Below are 26,381 nucleotides of genomic sequence, written 5' to 3'. Positions count from 1 at the left end.
CGAGATAAAAAGTATGAGCAGTCAGAGAATGACATATAACGTCATAAGGAGTTTTGAATTAGTGAGCTAACCTTTTAACCAGAATATTAATTTATTTACTTGTCCTTGGAAAGGTATTTGAGATTTTAATGACTCTTCCAAGTGTCGAGATGTTAGGATGGGAATGGGTTTTTTAGAAGTTAGCTGGTCCAGTGCTCAGACTTCACAATGCATGCAAGCTTGACATAAATAAATCAAAGGGCGCAACTTACTTGTGCATTTTGGTAATAAGCACTCTGAAGCTCTGCTCTGTAGAAGCCCTGGGCAGGAATTACAGGCCTGCTGCACGTCTGGATGGAAATGAATGATCAGAGCAATTCTGGAAAGCTGTGTTACTCTCAGTACCTCATTTCAATCAGACTTTAGCATTACTCTTAAAAAAATATTTGCAAACTCTGTCTTTGTTTCTTACGTCTTTTTGACCAATTTTTTTCTAGCACTGTGAAGTAGATACAAATGTCATGGATAGTTCACAACCACCATTTGATTTAGTGACATTGTATTGTCCCAGTAGTTGAGACAATACAAAGTCAAGAGATTATGGATTGAGCTTGAGAGACTTCAAGTTTATGTTAATAGACGAAGGAAAGCAGAGAAATTTAGCAAGAGGAATCACAGAAAGAATCCTTGGAGCAATAGCACAGTGAGTAGGGTGTTTGCCTTGCACGCAGTGGACCCGGATTCAATTCCTCTGTCCCTCTTGGAGAGCCTGGCAAGCTACCGAGTGTATCCTGCCCTCATGGCAGAGCCTGGCAAGCTCCCTGTGGCGTATTCGATATGCCAAAAACAGTAACAACAAGTCTCATAGTGGAGACCTTACTGGTGCCCACTCGCGCAAATGGATGAGCAATGGGAGGACAATGCTACAGTTTGAAAATGTTTTAGAAATAGCTTCCAATGTTAAAGTCATGAAAGACTCCTTAAGAATAAATGTTACACGAACAGACAATAATTATGATTATATTAACTATATCCCAGAGTGAATTCTTTATGACAGAGACAGCTCTAAAGTAACAGATCTTACGCCACACAACACCCCCAGCTGTTGTGTACAAAAAAGGCAACCCAATGCTCCTTTTACTGCTATGACCAAGAGCAGCAAGCAATGAATTAAGACTCAGCAGAGCATGAAATACCAGAAGAAAATCAATATGGTGGGCTTGTAATTTTGTATTAAATGTCTTTAAGAGCAGCTAGACAGCTAGGATTATGCTGAGACATCATCCTTAAGCATAAAAGGAAGGATTAGATTAAGTCAGTAGGAAACAGACCAGTTCAAACAGAAAGAAACACTTATTGAACCGGTAGTATATGCTAAAATATAATTTTCGTACTCTAGTATTTTTGAAGACAAGCATTTCTCAAGGGAAAAAGCAACAACCGAGGCACAGAGTAGAGAGATACTCCACTCAAAGTTAAATGATTAGAAATTCACATGATTGAGATTGGAATCTGGTTGGTGGTATGTAATTAATAATTTTTTCTTACCGTCTCATATTTTTTAAAAAGCATAGGAATTCAAATATATAAGTAAATAAACTGATCAGTAGAGGAATTGTAAAAATACTTTATATTATTATGATGTGCTACATAAACTATATCCTTAGGTAGAGATTATTGAGAAAGGCTAATCAGGGAAATTAGTAACAGCGGGTTATAATAACTCTAGTATATATTACTCAGAAAAATGTACTGAATATTCTATGAAAATTACTGTACTACACAATAAATGAGTCAAACAAATATTGAACATGGTACTGAAGTTGGAGAATTTTGCATATAAATTGATAATACTTCAATATTTCTTGTTAACAAAATTAATTCTATACTGTATACCTAACAATAAAAGATGTATTATTCTAGGTACAATTAAAAAAAGATCAGAACCAAAAATAACTTTGACACCCAAAATATGTCTAAAGAAATCCTCAGTTTTACAATCCTCTCCCTGCTATGTACAAATAATCTCTGGCTTTTGTTATTCTCGATTTTATTACCTGTATAAAAGCTAATCCTTCCAAATGAGACCCACACACTAACACTGGAGTGAGGACATTGTGTCTTTCCAACAGCTTTGTGAGGAGGCAGTCTTTTCTCTATTTTCACAACACAAAGGTGCATGTGCTTTTATTTAATCAAATGATCCTCCAAGACACTCATAAAGGTAAAAAGAGAGAGAGAAAAAGCGAGAGAGAATGCAGGTCTAGAATGACTGTTTTGTACTGTAAAGCCTGAAGTGTGGAGCAATTATTATCTCAATCCCAGGTCCAGCCATGTTACATCTTTTCCTTTTCCTGTCAAGTGTATTCTAGTGAATTGTACCTGGAAGATGAAGTCCAACAAGTACAATTTTTCCCCTACGGTCTAGCCATCTTCTTAAAGCAAGATTGCTTTTACAGAAAACTCTCCCAGTGCTTTGTCTGACCTAGTGTGAAGTGTCTCATCTAATAATAAAGCTTTGATCCTCTTTTTCTTAGAAGCTGATTCTCTGGCACTGTAATCCTTAAATAAATTCCTTGGTTTTTATCCCTAAACTTTCTTTCCTATTTCTAATGCTTCTCGATATACTTTATAGTACCAGGAAGGTTTTTTTTTTTGTTTGTTTGTTTGTAAAATGCTGTCTCATCTTAATAGTGATTAAAAAAGAAAAGTTCTTAAGCTTAAAGTTGCTCAAAATATAAAGCTAACAGAAAATCATATGTAATCTTGTTGGTTTGCTAAAAAAAATTACCAGCTTTCACTGGTAATAAGAAAAAATAATATGAAAATATAAAAAGTAATATGAAAAGAAATAATGAGACTACAGGCACTTCAATGCTAGATGCATTCTTGTTTTCAAAGGCAACTCTTGGCTTTCTTTGAAGGAAATTCTTATTTCTTTTTTTGGTCAGCAAGATTTTCTTTCAGCTGCATTTTTGTTTGACACCAGTTGTAAAAAGGTGCATTCACATCACTTGAAAATGTTTTGTTTTTTCTGCTCTTCTTTGCCCATTTCATATGATGATCCATTACTTTATACCTTAAAATATAGGTAATCCATCTCCATTTAAATAATGTTAAAATTGCTCTTTCATTGACTACTGTATTTTCATATCTCATAAGATGGTTTGTTCAATAAACTCATTCATAAGAATCTAAATATCTAGTTAATGGAGATAATTTGGAAAATACTTAATGAGCTAAACATGTGAAAGATCGCCACTAAACTGACATCTTTTTAGGGAGAAGTTATACTCCTTAATGAAATCCAATTTACTTTGCACAATTATTATTGTCATGAGGACCTAGTAATCACACACCCATTGCTTAATATTTTGCACTATGCTTTGATAAATCATGTTGTTGTACTTTTAGAAAATTATTATCACTTCAGTCTTTTCTCTCCAGTATTTTTTTCTCTCAGGAAAACTGAGTGATTCTTCACGTAAGGGAATTTTTCTTTTACGTAAAGCTTCCTTTCACATATGTCTCTAAAAGTCTATCAGAATTCAAAGCTTGTTTAGGCCAAGGACAATGAGGTTAATTTTCTATCAGAGTGACCTTTGAGAGAAAGTAATGAATATCATATTCATCCAAAGTAGACATGGTCACTGGACTGGTTATCTGGTTCTATAAAACTGAGTATCATACTCAGTAAGATCATGCACTTGAATACACTAATCAATTGTCAGCTCACAGATCTGCAGAGAAGGGTCATATAATGCAAGAAGAATTTCAAAGGGCTTCAGTATAGACAAACTACAGGGCAGCTCTATTTATATGCTGACATCTCTATTAAACATCAATCTGAAAAGGAACTCTGATGCTTTAAGTTCCCCAGCTCCCAAATACACATTCATTTTTACCACAGTAAAAGAACAATTAGGTCTGATCATAGCACACAGGTATTTTAGGATGATGGCATCTTGTTTTTGGCCTTAGTTTTCTCATCAGTAAAGTAAATTACTTGAATGTTCCACCTTTATGAAGTAATCTGTCACTTAGAATAGACTCAGAAAAAAAACACAAGACACTGATGAACCTCATATTTTTTAAAGTGCTAATTTAAAATGAGAATGTTTGTTATTTAAAAGCTGATGGTTTAAGAGATTAAGAAAGATTGAATATTTAAGGATGAATACAATAGCAAACACCAGTGAGTGGAAGACCAATTTGGAAGGTGTGGAAAGAAGATACTGAAAGAATCGCTTGAAAAGGAAACCATTAAAGAGTATTTTTGATGGAGTTGATTCTGGTAGCATGTCTTCAACCCACAATAACCAGACAACTGACTTGCTGCATAAAGAAAAAATTGAACACAGAAGTCCCCTGAACTCTACTTTCTTGGTTAATGTGTATATTGTATAAATTCACAATAATGTGGGTCTTAAATAACAAAGAAAGAAATTTTTGCAAGAAGCCATTTTCTGTTTAAGATAGTATGGCAATTTAAAAGCATTTAGTCTGTGTGAGGCGGGGTGGGGTGGGGAGATGAGGGGTGGGAGGGCTACTGGGATCACTGGTGGTGTAGAATTGGCACTGATGGAGGGATGGGTACTCGATCATTGTATAACTGAAACCCAAGCACAAAAATTTGTAAGTCTACAACTGTACCTTATGGTGTTTCACTAATAAAAGTTTTTAAAAAAGCATTTACTCTGTGCCTTTATGGATAATTAAAAAAATACATTATTTTAGCAAAAATACAGACTAACCTTAGTGAAGACAGCCACCAGATGACCAAAGAGAAACAAAACAGCTATAATTATCACAATATGCTTACAATAAAAGGCTGACAAAATGATGTTTGCAAATGGTGGCCGTAGGGACAAACAGATATGGCTTACCCTACTTTTCTCTTCAAGCAAACACACTACTTAGTCTAGTACCTGCAACTTTGCTTCAGAGACAATAACAACAAATCTAAACATCTCAAAGAAGAAAGAGTTTTCAGTTAGTTTAAGAGCCAACCAAAGAAAATGGCAAAGCCCTATAAGAGTAGCATTTCCATTTCAGTATCTATTGCTGGCTAACCATGATCTAAGTTAGAATTGTCTGAATTGTCAAAGAAAGAAGGAAACTCTTGAAAGCAAAGTAGGAAGTGAATTAGTTATAAGTCATGCAGAGCACAGTGCAGATATAGCAGAAAAAAAGAAATGACAGAGCTCATTATCTTTGTCATGAAAGAATAAACATTAAATTGCAATGGTGTTTAAAACAAAGACTTTAGAATTTCCATTTTTTAAAAAATCTAAATCAAAAGCAGAGTTGCTACTTTCTAAATCATAAGAATTTTCTTTCAAAGACAGAACACTGAATATTATGTTCTAGCATAAGATCACTGTAATAGAAGCAAATTTGTCTCAAACAGAAATGGCCTAGAAAATAACCCCATTTTATAAAAAGGGGAAAGGGAACCTTAATTGGACCTTTCAGAGACAATACTATCATAAGCTCAGAAGGTCTCTTGATCTTGAGTTATTCAGAATCTGAGATACATTTGTATCATAAGGAACGGGTATCATAAGGAACTTAAAGCAATATAGAAGTTTTTAATTTTAACAAATAATCAGTCACATAAAAGATTTCAGATTAAAGATTAGTAGAAGACAAATGAATATATTTATCTGACAGCCTATTTTAAAAAGTGAATTTTTTAATTCACATCAAACTTTGAACATGACTGTTCAGATTAAAAAACCAAGACCATTAATATAAAGGATTTAGACATTACCCTCCAAAAGAAAGACTTCACTGAGAAATAAGATCCAACCACTTCATTTTCTGAGAGTTCCTAAAAACAAACAAATGTTAGCTAAACTTTGAGGTGTTTTTAATGAACCCAACAAAATTAACCCATTCCTCCAAAAATTCATATCCTAAATATACTTTGGACTTTTGCATACTATACATTTTATTCTCTTGAAGAAATAAAAGTCTTACTCATATATAATATCATTGGTAATATGATTATTGCTTTTGTCAATTTTAAGAGTTTACTTACCTTGTTATTCTTAATTGTGATGAACAGATCTCAGAACTCAACATTTATTATAGAAAACATAACAAAACTATTTAAACACATTTCAACATATATTAAGATTTTGAACCACTTTATCTGCTCCTTTTAACAAAACAATTCAACACCATAGGCTTTGAGACTCAGTATATTTATTTTTTATTCATTTTTGTTTTGGTTCTGGTTTTGAAGTCACACCTGACTGTGCTTGGGTATTACTTCTTGCTCTGTGTTAGGGTCACTCCTGATAGTGCTCAGGGGATGGTATCTATTGCCAGGGATAGAACAGGGGGCCTTATACTATCTCTCCAGTCCTTCAGAGTATTTTTAACAAATGACGGCAGAAATTTTATTGTTAGACATGCATCGAGACAAATTTGCTTTCTTAACAAAAATATCCTAGTTTTAGGATATAATGTAAATAATATACTCATAAAACCAGTTAATTATATCTTCCTTAATATAATTATAAGAAACAATGAGTACTATAGTGAAAGATGGCTATTGTATTGGAAATGAAGCAATGAATTGATTGATATTAGATATTTTACTACTTAATCTTCAAACTTTGATAAAGATAAATCAGTTTGACTTTCAAAAATGAAAAAAGTTACTATTATACAGCACATTTAAATTACATTCGTGGGTTAGACATTGTTCTTTTCATTCTGTCTGGGTATTGCATAAAATTATGGGAAATTTGTAATAGTTAAGTGGAAGTATATCAACGTTTGACATTACAATAGAGAAGAAGCAATTTTTCAGCTCTTTGCTGATTTCATAATTTTGCATTAGCAACTCAAATCACAGTGGCCCAGTGTCTCACGTGATTCCTATCACATAGCAGGTGCTCAATAAAAAATTGATAATTGACTGTTTCTTGGAGTTTCATTTACATAAATTTCATTACTTCCAAACATGACATAAAAATTCACATTAGTGAAAAATAATAAACTAAATAATTTAGGGCCTAACTTCTTAGGGTGGTGTAACTGAACGTGGGGATCACAAAAATTTTGGCAAAGGTAAAAGGTTTCTGAATACACAAAGACCAAAAATTAAGTCAAAATGAAATGCTGCATGAATCTGAGTTGTCTCTGGCAGTGCCAGGCTATGTTGTATTTCTAAAATGGAAAGTAGTCAGAGTGGAAAAGTTTAAGAAGTACAGGTTTAGAGGTTGCAATGACTTAAATAATCTTAAATTTAGACTGAAATTTAGCAGAGATAATTTACTCAATATATCTATGCTTTCAGATTAAACGATTTTCTTTCTGTATTTGGAGGTGGGGTCACCCTACATGGTACTCTGGGGGGTTAGGGTGCAATCCTGGCTATATTCTTTCCACTTAACTGGCAGTTCAATGCCAAGGCAAGAGGATGAGGTGCTTGCAACCTTAGTGGTGCTTGAAAAAAATTTTTTTCTTTCCCCTTTTCTTTTGTTTTCTTTTTTTTTGGGGGGGGGGCAGGCCTAGAAGTGCTCAGAAATCACTGACTCTGGCTCAGAAATCACTCCTGACAGTTTTGGGGACTTCATATATGGTGCCAGAGACTGAACCAAGGTTGGAAGCATGCAAGGACAGTACCTGATCCGTTTTACTATCTCTCTGGCTTCAAAAACTAATTTCATGTTTTTATTACTTGCACAGTGTGATTGAAAAGCATGACTGTCCGAGATCATTGTCTTCGAGTTTTAAATATTGTTTTAACATCACTACAGTGATAATTTAGTCACAATCATACTTCTAATCTATGACAATTATCAAACTCTCATGTTTCTAACATAAAAACAAAACAATAAAATAAGCCCCCCTTTTTTGTTTGTTCAAGATCCTTAAAAAAATCATTTTTATTGATACAAGTTCTGTGATTTACTGTACTTCTAAAGACGGTTTCCTATATACATTTATTCAACATCATACCCACCACCAGTGTCTCCACCTCCCCCAAGGACCCCAATGTCCCTCCATAACCTACCCCCACCCCAGCCTACCCCCAAAATCAGTTGTGTGGATCAGTTCATTTCATTTGTTGCCTTTGGCTCTTTGTCACTACTTCATTGTGTATCTTGGAAGAGGGAGGGAAGATGGGGCAGAGAGCATACACGTTTGGTGATGCTCAGGTCTTACTCCTGGTTCTCCACTAAGGAATTACTCAAGGAGGGCTTGGGTGATCTTATGGGATGCTGGGGATCGAACCCAGATGGGCCATGTGCAAGGCAAGCATTCTGTCTACTGTACTATTGCCCTGACTCTGCTGGGTATCTTTAAATTTCATGTATTAGAGAGATCACGCTGACTGACTTCACTTGGCATGCTATCCTCTAGTTCCACTCATGTTATAGCAAACTACATGATTTTGAAAAAGAAGCCCTTTAAAAAACACTACATTGGAAACCTTAGACTGGCAGTCTTAGATTTTACATTTTGGTTTTTGTACTCATCAGACTAATAATTTACTCTTGGCTCTGTGCTCAGGGATCATTCCTGGAAGTGCACAGTGGACCATATGCAGCACCGGTTGGTGCTGAGCCTGGGTTTGCCATCTGCAGGGCAAGGGCCTCACCCCTGTACTGCAGTTCCTGATCCAGATATGAAGGCTTTTTTAATGTTATATTACTATTGTGTAACTCCAAGAACCTTATTCTCACTGCAGAAAAGACAAATGTTGTCTTTTTATACTTCCAACACTCCTCTTCATTTAATTCTCAGTTATTTTTCAATTAACAAGTATGTTTATCAATATGTGGAAAAATTTTGAGGTATATTATTAAAAAGTCACTGCTTAAAGTTTCTTTACACAAACCAATCCCAAATACAAATAAGTGATAATACATAGTGAGTTTCACCCTAATACAAAGTGTATTAAGACAACAAAAACAGATAGCACAGTCTTGCTTGAGACTAAGATAAGTTATAAAAAAGTAAGATAACATTTAGCATTTAAAGGTACTGTTGATGTCAAGTTTAGATGGTCTAAAGTGGCTAAAATGGAAAAGTGCGTCATCTCTGTACTTGACAATGTTTAGATGAACACAGAGGGTAACTGACCTAATGATTCAAATCGTTTGGAAAGAGCAAATAAGAAAGAATCATTGAGGGATAACTTTAATGATCAAGTCTGATAATGTAGGTTTTCCTGTTGAAATTTGAGAGTTCATATATGTAGGTTAAGGGATCCTTTAAACTCAATTCCCAGCATCGCTCCCCAGCTCCTGAAAGAGAGGGAGCATTACTGGGTATGGCCTGGCCCTTCACCCACAAGCCAACACCACCGGGCTAGTACTTATAAAAAATCAGGAAGCACAATTATTAGCTATAGATGGGACTACTTAAGCCCCTACTGTTTTTATTACCATATTAATTGTTGCTGTCATTATTCATCAAATAAAATTTTATTTTACAACCTGCATTCTCATGTTTACTTAGTGCTTTATTTTAAATGAAACAATATAATTTTCCTGTGGATCTTTCTGCCAATCATTTGATTACCCAACACCTTCCTTCCTCTACAGTATCTATAGATATCAATAACAGGAGTTATAGTGTAAATGATAATAGTAACAACAATAATAGAACTCCTGGCATTACAAGAATGAATTCAATACCAAAGTGGTGACATTTTTTAAAATTGAAGACAAAACAAAAGAATAAATTACATAAATTCCATAGATTTATTTTGGTTTTGGTGGGGAGCACACCTGGTGATGGTCAGAGGCTGTATTGGCTCAGGAATGACCCTGGGTGGTGCTTAGTTGTGTCATATGTGATGCTGGGGTTTTAAACCAGTCACGAGAAAGGGACCCACATGCAAGGTAAATGCCTTATTTCATGTACTCTCTCTCTATCCCCAAGGATTCATCTTAAATCTTAATGTAGATATTTATTTCACTCAGTCTCTATCAAGAGAGTAGTGGAAGGAAGTGTCCCTTTTAAAGTGCTAAATTGGGGAATGGAGAGATGGCACAGCGGGTAAGGTGCTTGATGTTGGTTTGAGTGTGGGTGTATTTGTAAGTATGAAGGTGTAAATACATGCATAGATAGACTGTCCAACAGAGCTTCAAAAACAAAGGAACTCACCAAAACATGGTTTATGATGAGCATTTAGGAGGCTTGAAAAAAGTAAATCTCCCAGTAACGTTAATTTAAAATATATGTATGTAAATATCTAAACACATATATGCTAGATATTATATATATGCTATATAATACACCTATGTATCTTTGAATTAGAAGGCCTTGTGAATCAACTCTTAGTTCCATTATCCTGGGGTCAAGCAGTTTAATGTATTCCCTTTGATCATTTCAGATAGGGTCTTGAGAAACCATGAGCTCATTTAATAACACTCATTAGAAATGTGAAGGCTCACTGGTGAACTTCTTAGACCTAGCATGCCAGCATCACAGAATCCATCCTCTGCCTGAGATTACATTTTGTCCTTTTGCTTTGTGCCAACTCATCCAGATTTGCTCCCTGAAGAACTCACAACGTTTTAAAAATTCAACAAGGGCGGTCAAATAATTGTAATGCTATTGCTATAGCAAATCCCTATAGTTATGAATTATAATACATTAAAATGTATGTTATACCTATGGGAAATTTTGTCAAAACAGCAAAAATACCACCTCAATATAAAATTTAATTATGACTTCATGTATTTTGTGAAGATTATCAAATATTTACTGGTGTTATGATAAAATATTTGAAAAAATACCAATTTTATGAGTTTGGTTAATTAAGTCAAAGTGAGATCCTCAATAAGAGAAGTGTTCATGTTAGTCATTCTTTGTTCATTGCTGCATTTTGAAAGCAGATTTTTGAAGTCAGACCAAGACCTCTGGAAGTCTCACTTATGAAGTTGAAGTTCTACAGTTTCTAAGTAATACAGATTTGGGAGTTTACAAAGTCAGGGCTTTTAAATATAATTTTACATTTCCTTAAAGAGCATGTAAGCATCCTTTTATTCCCCTCAAAGATATATGCTGAATAATTCAAAGTGAGACACCAAAGAACATTTTGGTCACTCAAGGTTGGAAAAGTCTGTGACCAATGACTTTTTTTAGTTTTTAATAATCTCCTATTGATTATCAGGATATGAGATCTTTGTAGAAACGACTAGATAATTGTTTAATAATGACTTTTCCCCCACTAAGTCTGACTGACTGTGAGAGACTTAAAAATGTGTTAATCTGTTTCTCTACCATTTCTGAAATGAAAGCACTTAGAGGTTTTCACTGATGCATTTTTAACATGTCATCCAAGGCATCAGGTTTAACTACGCCCTGCAGACTTACAGAGTTGAAAGTGTTCTCCAGTTTAAATGAACAATATCCATGCCAAAAGTCTTATTAAAAATGCTTCATTCAACCAGTGAATTAAGTGTTTTATAGTTCATTAAAATTATGCTAAGTGATTATAATAAAATCTTTATAAAAAAGATGTATTATTAAAAAATAAGCCATCAAGTAATGGAAGATATGCTAATTAGACATCATCACACAGTCTATATTATATTATTCAAAGGATGAACTCTCTTAAAACAATTCTAAAATGTTATTTTTGAGAAGGTGAATTTCACTGTGTATATCTTTATATTATCACAATGGTTATTTCTCATATAATTGAAGCGTTTATTTAAAGCACACAAGTATGTTATTATCTTGCCCATTGATAAACTCATTCTTTACAATAAAACACACACACACCCCAAAACGACTTCACACAATATAGTGTAAAGCCATTATTGCTTGTAATATGATAGAAGCAATTACATTCATTATTATATTTTTCTTTTTTGGTTTGACCCCATAAGATTTATTCACAAAGTAGACACTTTTCTTTTCTGGGTTCATAAAACTTGTGGAATAATTTAACCTTAGAATAAATTATCAATGATAAACTTCTTCCAAGGAATAAAATAATAAAATAACTCATTTTAATTTTTTTGTCAAAATGCATTTTGTATTATAAGTATAACTCTTTTTGATAATTATATACTTGTTTAAATTTAGATTCCCTTCTTCTTGAAATAATATTTTTCTATGGCAGCTGAATTTGGAGGAATAGTTAAAATATGCATCATGTTCATATGAAAAGTCAGAGAGTATTTTAATAGATTCTATCATTCTCTGGTGAAGAGATATTATGGAGCTCATAATTTTGACTTGATACCTTGAATTGCTCCCAGCAATGACTAGGACCAACGGGTGCCTGGATTTGAACTTGGACTCCTGCATGCCAAGTAAGTACACTAGTCCTTTAAGCCAGCCCCTCAGAATTTAAGGGTATTTTTTTGTACTTGTAATCAAAAGGTAACACATTTATTCTAAGTCGTATATGCTGTTCTAAGCAGCAATTACAATGGCCTTGTCCTTAAGTTGACTATATTTGATTTCAAAACATTATGTGAGTACCAAAAATATATTTTTTCATGGGAAGAATTATTGACAAGATGAAATGATGCATAGATATTTAAGTTATGGGAAGTTTTCAAATTTATTCCTTGTATATAGAAGATCCTGTATTCTTTGTATATGTACATAATATAAAATCCCCCCACCCCACCCTATGCCCAAACTCTTTGATTATATCACTTTTGAAGACAAAGAAGGAAAAAAATCTCCATTCTGTAGAGAATATAAAACAGCTTTATCCACTATATTAAAGTCTCTTCCATAAAGATTATAATAATTCACAGATTTTATATTAACCATTGATGTCCAGAGAGAGAGAGGCAGCCTTCCAAAGTTCTGCTATAAAGAACTCATTCCTACATATCAAAACTCAAAAGATTTGCTTTTAACTTTGAGCATAGTTATAGCAAATATAACAAAAAGACATCTGTATTTAAATGTCATACAGATAAACGTTACTTCCCCCAAAGTACAAGTTCATAGTATTACAAACCAATAACAAATTAATGAAGAAAATAGTTAAAAATAAAAGGAGACTATTTTCTTCCTCACTGAAGAGTCTTTAAATTGAACAACTGAAATGATTCACAAGAGGGATCTACAAAAAATAGGTAACCAGGTAAAATGAATCGAACTACATAGAATGGTTAGTTCTCCTTTAGCTTCACAGGAAGCAGAATTTATTTGACATTACTTTTTCTCTTTAATCCCTGGATGAAAGCATTGGTGTGAGTTTTAGCATGCAGCACGCATGTGTGTGTGTGTGTGCGTGTGCGTGTGCGCGTGCGTGTGTGTGAAGGATGTTTGACCAGATGATCACTGAAATTTTAAACTTCCCCTGGATTTCTATTTAACATGCTGCTCTTATAATAATAATGTGAATAAATATGGCAAATATTTTAGGGGACAGTGCAAATTTGAGGGAATTACATGTGTTCAGTATTTCTCATATAACGCAAACAGAAGTGTACAATTTGTCTTTATTCACTATTAAATAACCTTACTAAATTTTATAAAACTTACATCGCTCAAGACAAAACCCGTAATGTCATACTATTGTATGCAATAAAAATAATCTCTCAGATGCCACAATGAATCTGGTATTAGACACAGTGCCCAACTAAAAAATTGTGGTAGTATGAATGTACAAATCTATTACTAATCATAAAAATACAAACACTGCAGAGATGAAAACAGTGGAGAATACATGTTCTATAATATTTTTAATGTTTTCTAAATTGAAGAAAATATGTAGTTTTATGTTTACTTATGTTATAGTTAATATTAAATACTAATAAAATATTTAAGGAACTATTTTTATTATTTTCTTTATTATGCAATAAATGGATCAGGTCCACTAATTAACAATAATATGATAAGTATCCTGTTCTATTTCAAGAACCTCTGAAGAGAGGATACAGCTGACATATTGGTGGGTTGCAGTTTTGATACAAGACTGTAATACAGACACAAAATACGGAAAGTCAAACTATATTAAATTTTTTAAAATGAGTACTTTTATAATATTAATTTTGAAATTCAATTACAAGGGAAAGAGTAATGCAAATGTGAACAGTGCAAATGTTTCTTTAAAATTTTTTGAAATTTTGTCTGTAAAAGTCATGGTGAACACTAAGTCAAAAAGTGTTCAGCAGCTTCTCAAAAATGTCTTTCATTTTACTGTGATGATAAAGGTGATTATTAATATGACCTTGACTTCTTTTGTGAGCCAAGTGATCTTTTGATAATTAATTGTGTATAATTAGGAAAACACTGTATAATAAGAAAGAGTTGTTAAAACACATAAAGAAATTACGACATATACAAAAAACATTTTTACACAAATATTTTTTTTTAACTCACAGTAATAACAATGATGATGTTAAAGAAAAACTCTGTAAAAGCATGATTCAATCAGAATGGAAGAAAAGAGTTTGTCCTGTTCCAGGGTCTAAAAAAGTTAGTCACGGTTAAAAGGAATGCTGATGCTTACAACAGAAATCTGAGCAAGCAAGGTATTTAATAATAAGTTCCCTTTGATTTGTTTCACATAAAAGCTCAGTTTCATCTTGATTTTTTGGTGTGCGCCTGAGTGTGGTATCACTACTGAACACATTAGTAGCTTTGTTCACAACTCACATGTTTTGCAAATTATCAGAGTCAGAGCTTAGTAAGTTACAAAAACCATAAACTCCTCTCAGTGCCAAGAGTCATTTATTTCTTGAGGTGAAAAGAGTCAATGATGGAAAATTATTCTCATTATACGATACACTCAAATGATGTAAGGTTTTACTTTTAAAATCAGAAAACCTCAAATCCATATCTTAGTGAATAAAAACCAGAAGTTGCAAGGATATTCTATCCCTCGGGAGTTATTTCTGCCCTAGCCTCATCGATTTATTTCAGATCTGGCACAAAGACATTTTCTAGACCCTGTGGTACAGAGAGCAGAGACTATGAATGACGCCGAGAAGTGACAAGAGAGGATGATTTGGGTGCAATTGATCAGTGTGATTTCTATGAATTAAAAAGAATCACATGATTTGCTTAAGGTTAATGGGAAGAAAATAACAATGGAAGAGTGATGAAATCCTGCAGTAGAACTTGAAGAGGTATGAAAAAATTGGGAGGAAAGCAGCTTACAATCCTTCTCAACAAGAAAAGCTGGAAGATGTCATGCTAAGCATTACCTTACTTGATCTTTTCCAACTCTTCCTCATTAGCATTGTCTGCAAATGAAATAAAGTATTTTATTATGTTATCACTCAAGTCAAAATAGGGCAGCAGCTTGTTTTCTAGGGGAAACACAACATTTAAACCGGGAACAGTAACACGGCACAAGTACTGTTTTCCACATAGGCAAAGTTAAGATGAAGCATCTTTGACATTTAAGCATTCTTTCTGGTGAGAGTTCAATTGCTTTATTCTTTTGAACAAAGACAGGGGATAGTGCATTGGAAACAGACTGGAATTTTGTAATACTTTAATTGTTAATCTGAAAAGAACAGAGCAGGACCCTCGGGGTGGGCAAGTTTTCCTCTTGGTGCTTGCGGTTGCGGATATACCTTGACCTTACCAGGTCTAGACAAATTTTCTCTCCAAACACATTCAAAGTCTGTTGTTTGGGTGATTTCCTGTGAATGTGTAATTACTTCAGAATCTGAAAATATGTTTAAATGGAAAAAAATACTCCATATTATGAGACTACCTGTCTCATAATTGATGTTTAGCCATTCATGTCCTTTAAAAAAGTGTGTGTATGATAGGGGAGGGAAGGAGGGAGAGAGAGAGAGAGAGAGAGAGAGAGAGAGAGAGAGAGAGAGAGAGAGAGAGAGAGCGAGCAAGGGTGAAAGATAAAGACAGAGAGAAGGAGAAAAGCAAGGAGAGACAGAGAATGGCCACAGGTTTTAATTAAAGTTGTGGAGATTTGTGTCAGGGCTCAGCTCATTGGTGTCTTGTGTAAAGTAAGTCATAAAAGTCAAAGGATTTTTTATCTCCTCCCCAGTTTTAAACTTCTTTTCATGAAAAAGCAGTATTAACTTCCTAATTCACGTCTATATCCTCTCTTAGTTATATCATCATGTTTAAGGCAGATGTAGTGAAGATAGGGAATATTTGGAGCAAATAATATAGCTTATAAAAATGCTTGCCATATCTATATGTCAAGGAAATGCATTGTTGGCAAAACACAGTACCCAAAAGAAGAGAGAGAGAACAAGGGGGAATGCCCTGCCACAGCGGCAGGGTGGGATGGGGGGGGCGGAGGGGGGGAGGGATGCTAGGACCCCTGGTGGGGGAGGATGGGCACTGGTGGAGGGATGGGTACTTGATCATTGTATAACTGAAACCCAAGCACAAAAATTTATAAGTCTATAAATGTACCTCATGGTGTTTCACTAATAAAAAAATGATTAAATAAAAAATAATAATAAAAGGAAATGCATTGTTGTCATAAATTAAAAAAAATTAATTTCAAACTAATTCATGTAGAAGGCAAACTTTAGCCTAAATCAAGACAATAGAATTATGTGGAGGATCTACAGAAGGAAAGGAAAAAATTACATTGAAAAAGAGAATATACTCTTCTCCTTTCTGCAGATAGAAGTGTTATAGATATTTTCTCTACATACAGTCTGTTAAATATTGTCCAAAACTCAGAAGAGTGATTAATTTCCCAGGTTATAATAATTTCATGTTTTTTCAAATGAAGTCAGAAAATTGCAAAACATTATTACATGTTGTTATAGAAACATCTTGTATATTTTCTAACTTCTTAAGCCCAGGTCATTTTGAAATGACAAAATCTACCATTTGTGGAGGTGACCATCTAACAGATGTATCATGGCTGTTTGCTGTTGCTGCTAAGAATTTACTGTCAGCTACAGCAGCTTCACCAGGTTTTTCATCATCACTGAAAGGCAAACGTACACCAAATTTCTTTGGATATTATAGAAAATGTGCTATGAGGAATCATAAGAAGGAGTCATAAGAAGTCATTGACTGCTTCTCCTGGAAAGGAGCATAAAATGAGGCTCCCATAACCATGCCACCGGACTCCATGACAGGCTGTTTTCACTTGGGGCGCCCCAGAGTGGGGTGGGTGAGAGCCCTCCCTACCCCAAGGTACCCATTCCCAGCAGCCAACCTCCAAGATCCAATTGCCTCCATGCTCCAGGCCGCTTTCTGAACACATCATAAGACACTTCCTACCCATTTTCCATAATTACTACACCATATTTGATGGGGTTCAGACATTAGTCAACAAATCATAGAAAGAAATAACACATATACATCTCGGAGAGCCTGGAAAGCTACTGGGAGTATCCTGCCTGCATGGGCAGAGCCTGGCAACCAAAACCAGTAATGATAACAGCTCTCATTCCCCTGACCTGGAAAGAGCCTCCAATCATCGGGAAAGACTAGTAAGGAGAGGCTGCCAAAATCTCAGGGTTGGGAGGAATAGAGTCACTACTGGCACCCGCTTGACGAAATCGAGGAACAACGGGATGACAGTGATACAGTGATACAGTGAGGACTCAGGTAATGGATATACCACTGTCTCGAAGAGCAGAATTTCAACAGATAAAAAAAAATGGTAACTCCCAAAGATAATGTTTGTAGTCAAATCAAATGAGAACAATTAAGTCAATTACAGAAGAGGGGAAAATCTTTTCAAGCTTTGTAGTTTGCCATCATCTAGAATCTAGGAATAGTATAAAATTTTAATATGAGAAATGTTATCTTTGTAACTAAATCGCATAATGCTTCAATAAAAAAAGAAATATTTTATTTTTTTATCATTTTTTTTATTAGTGAAACACCATGAAGTACACTTATAGACTTATAAATTTTTGTGCTTGGGTTTCAGTTATACAATGATCAAGTACCCATCCCTCCACCAGTGCCCATCCTCCCCCACCACAGGTCCTAGCATCCCTCCCCCCCCCCACCCACCCCCCCCACGTCCCACCCTGCTGCTGTGGCAGGGCATTCCCCCTTGTTCTCTCTCTCTTCTTTTGGGTACTGTGTTTTGCCAGAGAGGCATTGAGTGGCAATCATGTTTGGTCTATAGACTAAGATCAAAAAAAGAAATATTTTAAAAGTAACAGACTAAGCACATGAGGATGAGTAGAATTAGGGCAATATGATCAGTATTACATAATTTCATTGCTGCTGATCAAAGAATCCTCACATTCAGTTAACTTTCCATTTATATAGCAAACTATTAAGTTAGTACGTTTTCTGTCTCTCAAGATTAGCTTCCCAAATAAACTGCATAGTATTCATTTTCAGCTGGAGAAAGTGAAAAAAACAAGAAGTCAGAGATTTCCTTAAGTACAAATATGAAAGATTTGGGAGTATTGGGAGTATTGGGGACCGATTCTTTACTTTTCTGATTCAGTATCTAGAATTTTGTTATCTCCAGTGGCTTTCAAAACAGTCCTAGATTTATAACAAAATTTCTGCTTCCTGAACCAAATTAATTGGCTAATCAGTGGTCTACGAATTTCATTCTCAGTCTTTTTCTGTTCAGTGTTAAGTTAGATTCAATAAAACAGAAGATAGTTGAAGATTTAAAAACCTAAATTTAACAGATATACTATTAGCATTGTTACCTTTGCAATCAGTGAAATAGGTTACAAAAGAATAGCTTTTGGAGGGCCAGAGAGATAGTACACTGGGTAGGGTGATTGCCTTGCATGTAGCTAACCCAGGTTTGATTCCTGGCACTCCCTATGCCTTCCTGAGCACCAACAGGAGTGACCTGGGAACACAGAGTCAGAAGTAAGCCTTTAGCACTGCTAGCTGTGGCTCATAAACAAAATTAAGCAAAAAAACAAAGAATAACTTTGGGGGATACATTAAAGATAGGAGATGAAGCCAATCAGAGAAAATCAAGACTTACGTTTTGCTTTATAATCTTAAATGTAGTTGAGAAAATGAATTTGTGAAATTATTATTTAATATACTGTCATACAATTCAGAATCTTTATTAGTAGTGTTTTTTTTCTTGATGTCAAACTAAAGGAATTAAATAATATAAGAAAGTAACCTGTGATGTTGCTGCCCAACTTGTTTTTTTTAAATAATATTTTATGATTTAATCAGCTTTTTGCTTTATCTTCTGTTGTAGTGATAACATGGTTACGATAGGGGCCGGAGTGACAGTACAGTGGGTAGGACGTTTGCTTTGCACATAGCCGACCAGGATTTAATTCCTGGCATCCCATATGGACCCTCATGCACCACCAGGAGTAATTCCTGACTGCAGAGCCAGGAGTAACACCTGAGCATCACTGGGCATGACCCAAAAAGCAAAAAAAAGGCTACACTAGTGGAAAATAATCACAGAACACTACATACTGTAATATATATGTATATACATATACATATATATATCTCAGAGCACAGATAATAATTTTTATAGGTGAATTTTTTAAATTATGGAATAGTTTAGAAAAATATTCAAAAATAAATGAACATAAATGTTCTGAAAATCTAGGGTCAACTCATAGGTTTCTTATAATTTTCTACTTTTTTTAGTTTTAGCAGAGCATTTTTTTGGTTTAGATTATCAAAGAAAGTGTGTAATACAAATTAACTCACTTTTATTTCACAAATTCTCCAATGAAGAAAGCTGTGGATTGAACTCTGCTAGAAAAAAGAGCCAGAAAGAACTCAAACACACCATTATACCGAAATACCATATAAAGGACATACATATATGCACCGTACACTTATCTGGGTTCAAAAATAGGACATGCATGTAATATAGAGATGACAAATGTGCCATGCAAATCATCAGCATGCCCCCATGAGATTTTGGATTCTTGTACATACAATGCTGGAAATTTAAAGATATATTGTATATATGTATAATAAAATACTGTTGCCATTATGGCTCATATTCCACTTACTCTGTTGAAATTCAATATTGCATGTTTTAGTAGATTCAGCAAACTGATAGAGTTTTCAATTTAGTCTTCAGTTTTACTGATTTCCAGAACTGAGAATCACACAAGGAGACATCATCCTAACTACACTGTTTATGGAATATATTGTCAATATTAATAGCACATAAAAACTCATAAGTAAATTGATGTAAAATTCTTAGCACTTAACATTAATCTCCTATATCTTATTTGATCATTAGGATTATTTGTTATTTATTTATTTATTTTTGGTTTGGGGCAACACCTGGCAGTATTCAGGGCTTACACCTCGTTCTGCAATTAGGGAATCATTCTTTGACACTCTTGGTGGCTATGTGGGATGCTGGGGATGAAATCTAGGTCAGCTGCATGCAACACAAGTGCCCTACCTGCGATACTATCTCTCTGAACCTCTTATTCATTCTTAAAATTCATGTCTTTCTTCATCTTAATATATATGAAATATTTAGAAAAATTCTTTAAGCGCAGAAGTTGGAATAAATGTGGTCCTTTAACTTAAATTCCAAAGGTTTTTAAATAGAATGTGAGATAATAATCAAGAGAACAGTATACTTAACATTTTGCTGTGTCACAGTAAATGCGAAATCAAGCTTTATTCCTTTCCAATATACCACACTGGATCACTGTCACTGTCACTGTCCTCCCATTGTTCATCAGTTTGCTCGAGCGAGCCCAGTAACATTGGATATAAATGAAAATTTGAAACATTTATTTACTGATTACTGGTTTGATGAGTTTTTAGTTATACTTTCTCTAAATAAGATTTGTTTCTGGATAATTTGTGAAAGTCCGGCATGACATTTCTCTGAAGCAATATGTTCTGTATTCTGTATTTTAGATATATAAAATTGTAATCTGAAGATAAAATGGATCTTTGTTTTAAACTAAAAATTTTCAAATGTATTTCAAGAAGTATATTCAGTCATATAGGACATATTACAGAATAAAATATAATGATGAGCTTTTAATTCATTGTCACCATTAGAAATCTTGAGAAAGCAACACACCTTGATTTTAAGCAGATGATCATTAATATACTAATTTTAAGAACTAACAAATGTAAATTAGATCATCACTTATGATAATTTGGACAACTTTATGGATTTGAATACCAAAGTATGAAAAAATACTTAAAATACCTTCCCCTGACCTCTGAGCATCCTTTGAAATCCTCACAGAGATTACAATCACTAAGTACAGAAAGTCGGGCAAGGTTTTGAGAGAAATCATTGTAAAAAGGGTAACAGAAGCAGCAGTCATATACATATACATATACAAATACCTTTTTTTTTCAAACCAGGAGTGATAGAGCATGGGAAGGAGGTAATGTGAAGAATAGGCATGTGTTAGGACAAATGACCAAAGAAATGGAGGACTTGAGAGAAGGTGAACTGTGAAAGAGTTTCAATGGTTCACTAAGGTTATAAGTAAGGGAACATATGATGCTTGTTGGAGAATTTTCAAATTCTCCTTCAGAAGTCTCTTTATTTAAGTAGACAACCACAGATGTAGACAACCATAGACCAGTGAATACTTAAAAGAATAAGGAGGGGGGTGATAGAACTCAGCACAGTGCTTAGTAGATAATTGGTATGTCTGTTTTGGTTTGGCTTGGGTTTGGGGACATACTTGGTGGAGTTTAGGGATAATTCTTGGCTTTGTGTTCAGAGATCACACCCAGAAGAGCTCAGGGGACATTTATGTGATGACAGATATAAAACTGGGGTCAGCTGCTTGCAAGGCAAATACCTTAACTCCTATACTATCTCTCTGGCCCAGTAAGTTTATTTTTAAATTACACACCTAAAAATGTTTCCTTTGGGATTTTCAGTATTACACCTAATGTTGCTCAACACATCAGAGTAACTATCATTGCCATATTATCCTGGTCTCCAGTAATAATGGCATTTGGGACGATTTGGACAAATAGAACTTCAGGAAATTAGACAAATTTAGAAATAAAGCTTCTACCATTTATTACAAAGACAAAACAACCATAAACAAGAATAGTCAACCACCAAGCTTAAAATCAGTTAAGAATTTAACTCAGACAGATAAATCTGCCAACATCTCTGCATCTCCACTTCATGCAGTTCTAACTCAAACTTCCATAATATTCCACAGTGGTATTTTGTGACCGTCTCCCATTTGTGTCCAAGCATTCACATTTACTGTTCTAGAAAGTTTTTCATAGTACAACTACAAGAATATTTTCAAAGACCAGTAGAATTGTGCCACTTCCTCTCTATGCATCTTTCTATCCCACCTCCCTCACTCTTTGGAGCCGAGACCACACCCCTGACAGAACCAAAAACTCCTCAGTCTGGGATGGCCTGCTCACCAACACTGCCAGGCACTATGATCCTCTGGACTCTTTTTCTTTCCACTTTTTGAAGTTGGTTCCAGTTCGTTTCAATTCTTAGAAAGCAGTGTAGTTTCTCCAGCCATGGAGTCCTTGCACACACTGCTTTCCTCAGCATGAAAGGTTTCCTTTCTTAATGATCTTGTCTTATTAACTCATATTCCAACTTCAGTTTTCAGCTCTGACTTGCCTCCTTCAGAGACTCTCTGTCCCCCTGACAAGAACACACTCTGTTCTATTTGCTGTTATATCCACATAGACTCCTTCTCTTCTAAGACACTTAAAATAGTTGTCATTTAATATTTTCTTTAGTAATTATGGAGCGATAGCACAGTGGTAGGGCGTTTGCCTTGCACGCAGCCAACATAGCCAACCCGAGTTCAATTCCTCCGCCCCTCTCGGAGAGCCCGGCACGCTACCGAGAGTATCTCGCCCGCACGGCAGAGCCTGGCAAGCTCCCCGTGATGTATTCGATATACCAAACACAGTAACAAGAAGTCTCATGATGGAGACGTTACTGGGCTCACTCAAGCAAACTGATGAACAACGGGAGGACAGTGCTACAGTGCTACAATCCTAACTGGAAAATTTAAATTCCTTCCTAATTAGAATAAATCTACTTAAATCATACGTTACAATGATTTTATATATGTATATGTATATGTATATATAGTTCATTTTTTTGTGAAGCAAAACAGGTTTTATTGAAAGAAATTTAGAGAGAGCAGTGTGAGAGGAGAGAAAGGGAGGAATACTTTTATTCAAGAGAAAACATGGGCTACTTCTGAGTGGAAAAAGCTATTCAAATTTTTAAAAATGGAGAAAAATACTAGTTGAAAAAACCAAAACTTGAGTGAGTTTGAAACTTCCAAGTTTGGAGTTGGATTTCACTGTTTCTACTTATATTCTAGGGGGAAATGACAGTAACATATTTCCAGTAAAGTAAAGTAAAGTAAAGTAAAGTAAAGGCCCTCCCGTTGATCATCGATTTGCTTGAGCGGGCCCAGTAACGTCTCCATTGGAGACTTTGTTGTTACTGTGTTTGGCATATCGAATACTCTCGGTAGCTTGCCGGGCTCTCCGAGAAGGGCGGAGGAATCGAACTCGGGTCGGCCATGTTGGCTGCTTGTAAGGCAAACGCCCTACCCGCTGTGCTATCGCTCCAGCCCAATATATATTTTTCCAACAGATAGCATAACCAATTCTATTCTTGCATTATTTATGACAACAAAACCATGTTGCTGAAATTTAGTATTTGAACCTGCCCTAAAAAATCATATCCACTCCTAAAATGTGTTACAATCAGAATGAGTGAGAGTAACTTCTGTTGCTCACACACACATGAAGTCCAATAAATAATCTCTGAGACACTGCAACAGAATGTGCACTGGGAAGAAAACAGATGCAGGTAGAACCTGGTGACTTTAAATGCCATTTCAGCAGTCCTGGAGTAATTAGCTTCTCTGTAGCCTCTGTCAGTTTCTCAAAGCAGCGTGTGATGCAAGGAAGTACAAAGAGTCAATGTTGAGTAATGCTGATATGGAAATCCGTCAATCGAAAATGCTCACTTAGCAAGTACCAGAAAGCAGAAACTCTTAGAATGGTACCTAAATTTCTTTGTGATGGTAAACCAGACAATGATACTATGAAACTACTACTACTTTGATCTAGGTAGATCAGTGTATAATTCCAAATAGTCAATTCACTACTTAAATATATGCCCTGAATTAATATCAACATTCAGTCACAGTACAGCACCTGAAATTAGCAAATAAACTGATAATAAAAGATGCAAATGTGTCCCTTATTTATAACAAGAGGATCTGATATGGAGAGAGAATAGGAAACTGGGAGTTGAAAGATATAAAATGCAGGGTCCAGTGACACTAGGATACTTACAGTAGCAAAGAACAGTGCAGGTGTTCATATCTACCGCTCTTTGTTTTGACTTCTGGTTTCAAAGAAGACTTATCAAATTTAAACAAATGAGAGCAAGAAAGCACTCCTGGGGCACAGGGAGACTTACCACATCCCTGTGTTCTCCTTCTTTGGGGGTAAGAACAACCGAGAGTAAAATGGTTCCAAGATCATGGTCAGGATAATGAGGATCTTTCAGTGTTAAAGTCACATCTGTGGGCCTGTGACATAAAATATTAAATCCGTGAATATTCATTTAGTGAATAAAACCAAAATTAAATCTTATATCAGCAATTTTTTTGCAATGTTTTGAATCCCTAGTTGCCAAAGCCCCAGACTAAATAAATGTGTGTGTTAGATTTGGTTACATTTTCTATAATGATGATGTACAAAAGAATAACAGGTTAAACATCTCTGATAATAATTAGTTGATAGATATTCAAGAATATCTGTGATTACTTTATGATGCTTATCTATTTCAAAGTGGTACTTTTGCATTATATGGAGGAGCATTAGAATAATATGATCATTGTTATTATTCAGATTCTGTACACAAATACTACTGACTTACATGTGGAATATACACATGGAATTTGGAATACTATGCAGCTGTTTGGAAAAATGAAATCATATAATTTGCTTCTACGTGGATGGACGTGGAGAGATCATGCTGAGTGAAATGAATCAGAGGGAGACGGACAGACACAGAATGATCATACTCATTTGCAGGGTATGAAAAACATAGTATGAGAATAATACCCAAAGACAATAGAAACAAAGGCTAGGATGACTGGTTGATGGTAGGAAGCTTGACACAAGGGCAGGGAGGTTGGGGAAAGTGCAGTTAGGACAGAAGGGACCACTATGACAATGATAGTTGGAAATGGACAATGGACAAGAACTGAGTGCTGAAAGGAGGTAGAAAGATATGTATTATACCCTTTCAGTAACAGTATTGCAAATCACAGTGCCAATGGTGGGGGGAGACACACATACACACACACACACACACACGACAGAGACAGAAACAGAGACAGAGACAGAGAATGGTGGGGGGTGGTGACTGGGGCCATTGGTGGCAGTAAATGTACATTGAGAAGGGATGGGTATTGGTTGTATGACCGAAAACTCAAACATGAACAACTTTGAAACTGTGTATCTCATGGCAATTTAATTTAAAAAACAAAGATATACACAAATATGTGTTTTTAAAAGTAGCAATTTAGTGTGTATATGGTTCAGAATGGGACTCCAAACCAGGCTATTTTCACTCAGGGTGACCCCAAGGGGGTTGGGTGAGAGCCCTCCCTGCCACAAGGTACCCAGACCCGCAGCCGACCTCCACTACCCAACCGCCACCATGCTCCAGGCCACTTTCCAAACTCTTGGGTGAAGCTTCACATATAAGTGAACATATTCCTGGACACATCATAAGACACTCCCTGCCCATTTTCCCTAATTACCACACCATATTTGATGGGGTTCAGACAGTAGGTAACAAATCATAGAGGGAAATATATATATATATGTATATATATATATATACACACACACACACACACACATATATGCCTCTCGGAGAGCCAGGCAAGCTACTGAAAGTATCCGGCCCACACGGCAGAGCCTGGCAAGCTACCCGTGGAGTATTTGATATGCCTAATATAGTAACAATAACGGGTCTCATTCCCCTGACCCTGAAAGAGGCTTCAATATGGCAGCATTGGGAAAGACAAGTAAGGAGAGGCTGCTAAAATCTCAGGGCTGGGATGGATGGAGATATTACTGGCACCTGCTGGAGTAAAGCAATGAACAACGGGATGACAGTGATACAGTGATGGTTCAGAATATGTATAATGTAAAGTGGTAACATTATGCTTGCGTACTCTTTTTATTTTCTTATAATTATCTACTTTTCCACTTAGATTACAATAATCTTGTAAAGAAATGTATGTTCTATGATTATGTATAATAACTTTCATATATTTCTGTAGAAGTCCACAGAAATAAATGAATTGTGATCTATTACTGTAGACTAGCAGTCTATCTCAATGAGAGTGCAGTTTTCATGATAGCAAGCTATGTTACCCACAACACTGCCTAGAAACTTCTGTCACTGTCATGGGAAGGGAAGAGGAAACCATATGCCTTCTATTGTTAGGTCAAGCCTATACTGAGCTCTTGATTGGAATGAAAAATGTGGA

General features: G+C 35.3%; 1 protein-coding gene across 8 annotated transcripts in view; it reads right to left on the bottom strand.

Annotated features, from left to right (window-relative positions):
- MCTP1 (multiple C2 and transmembrane domain containing 1) overlaps positions 1-26,381 on the bottom strand; it is a 653,067-nt gene that overhangs the window by 243,558 nt on the left and 383,128 nt on the right. For 2 of the 8 annotated variants that reach the window (XM_056112545.1, XM_056112552.1), the window contains exons 5-6: positions 24,290-24,401; positions 15,138-15,176 (exon numbers count right to left, since the gene is read on the bottom strand). In XM_056112545.1, coding sequence (XP_055968520.1) covers positions 15,138-15,176; positions 24,290-24,401 — 151 coding nt within the window. Of the gene's footprint in view, positions 1-251; positions 330-5,752; positions 5,813-15,137; positions 15,177-19,554; positions 19,603-24,289; positions 24,402-26,381 lie in introns of all 8 variants that reach the window. The other 6 variants (XM_056112546.1, XM_056112548.1, XM_056112547.1 and 3 more) reach the window with 6 other exon arrangements.

The sequence above is a fragment of the Sorex fumeus genome, unplaced genomic scaffold (genome assembly GCF_029834395.1).
Source record: "Sorex fumeus unplaced genomic scaffold, SorFum_2.1 ptg000018l, whole genome shotgun sequence".
Classification (NCBI taxonomy): domain Eukaryota; kingdom Metazoa; phylum Chordata; class Mammalia; order Eulipotyphla; family Soricidae; genus Sorex; species Sorex fumeus.
Note: the sequence above shows the minus strand (reverse complement) of the source record. Positions and strands in the feature narration are given on the sequence as shown.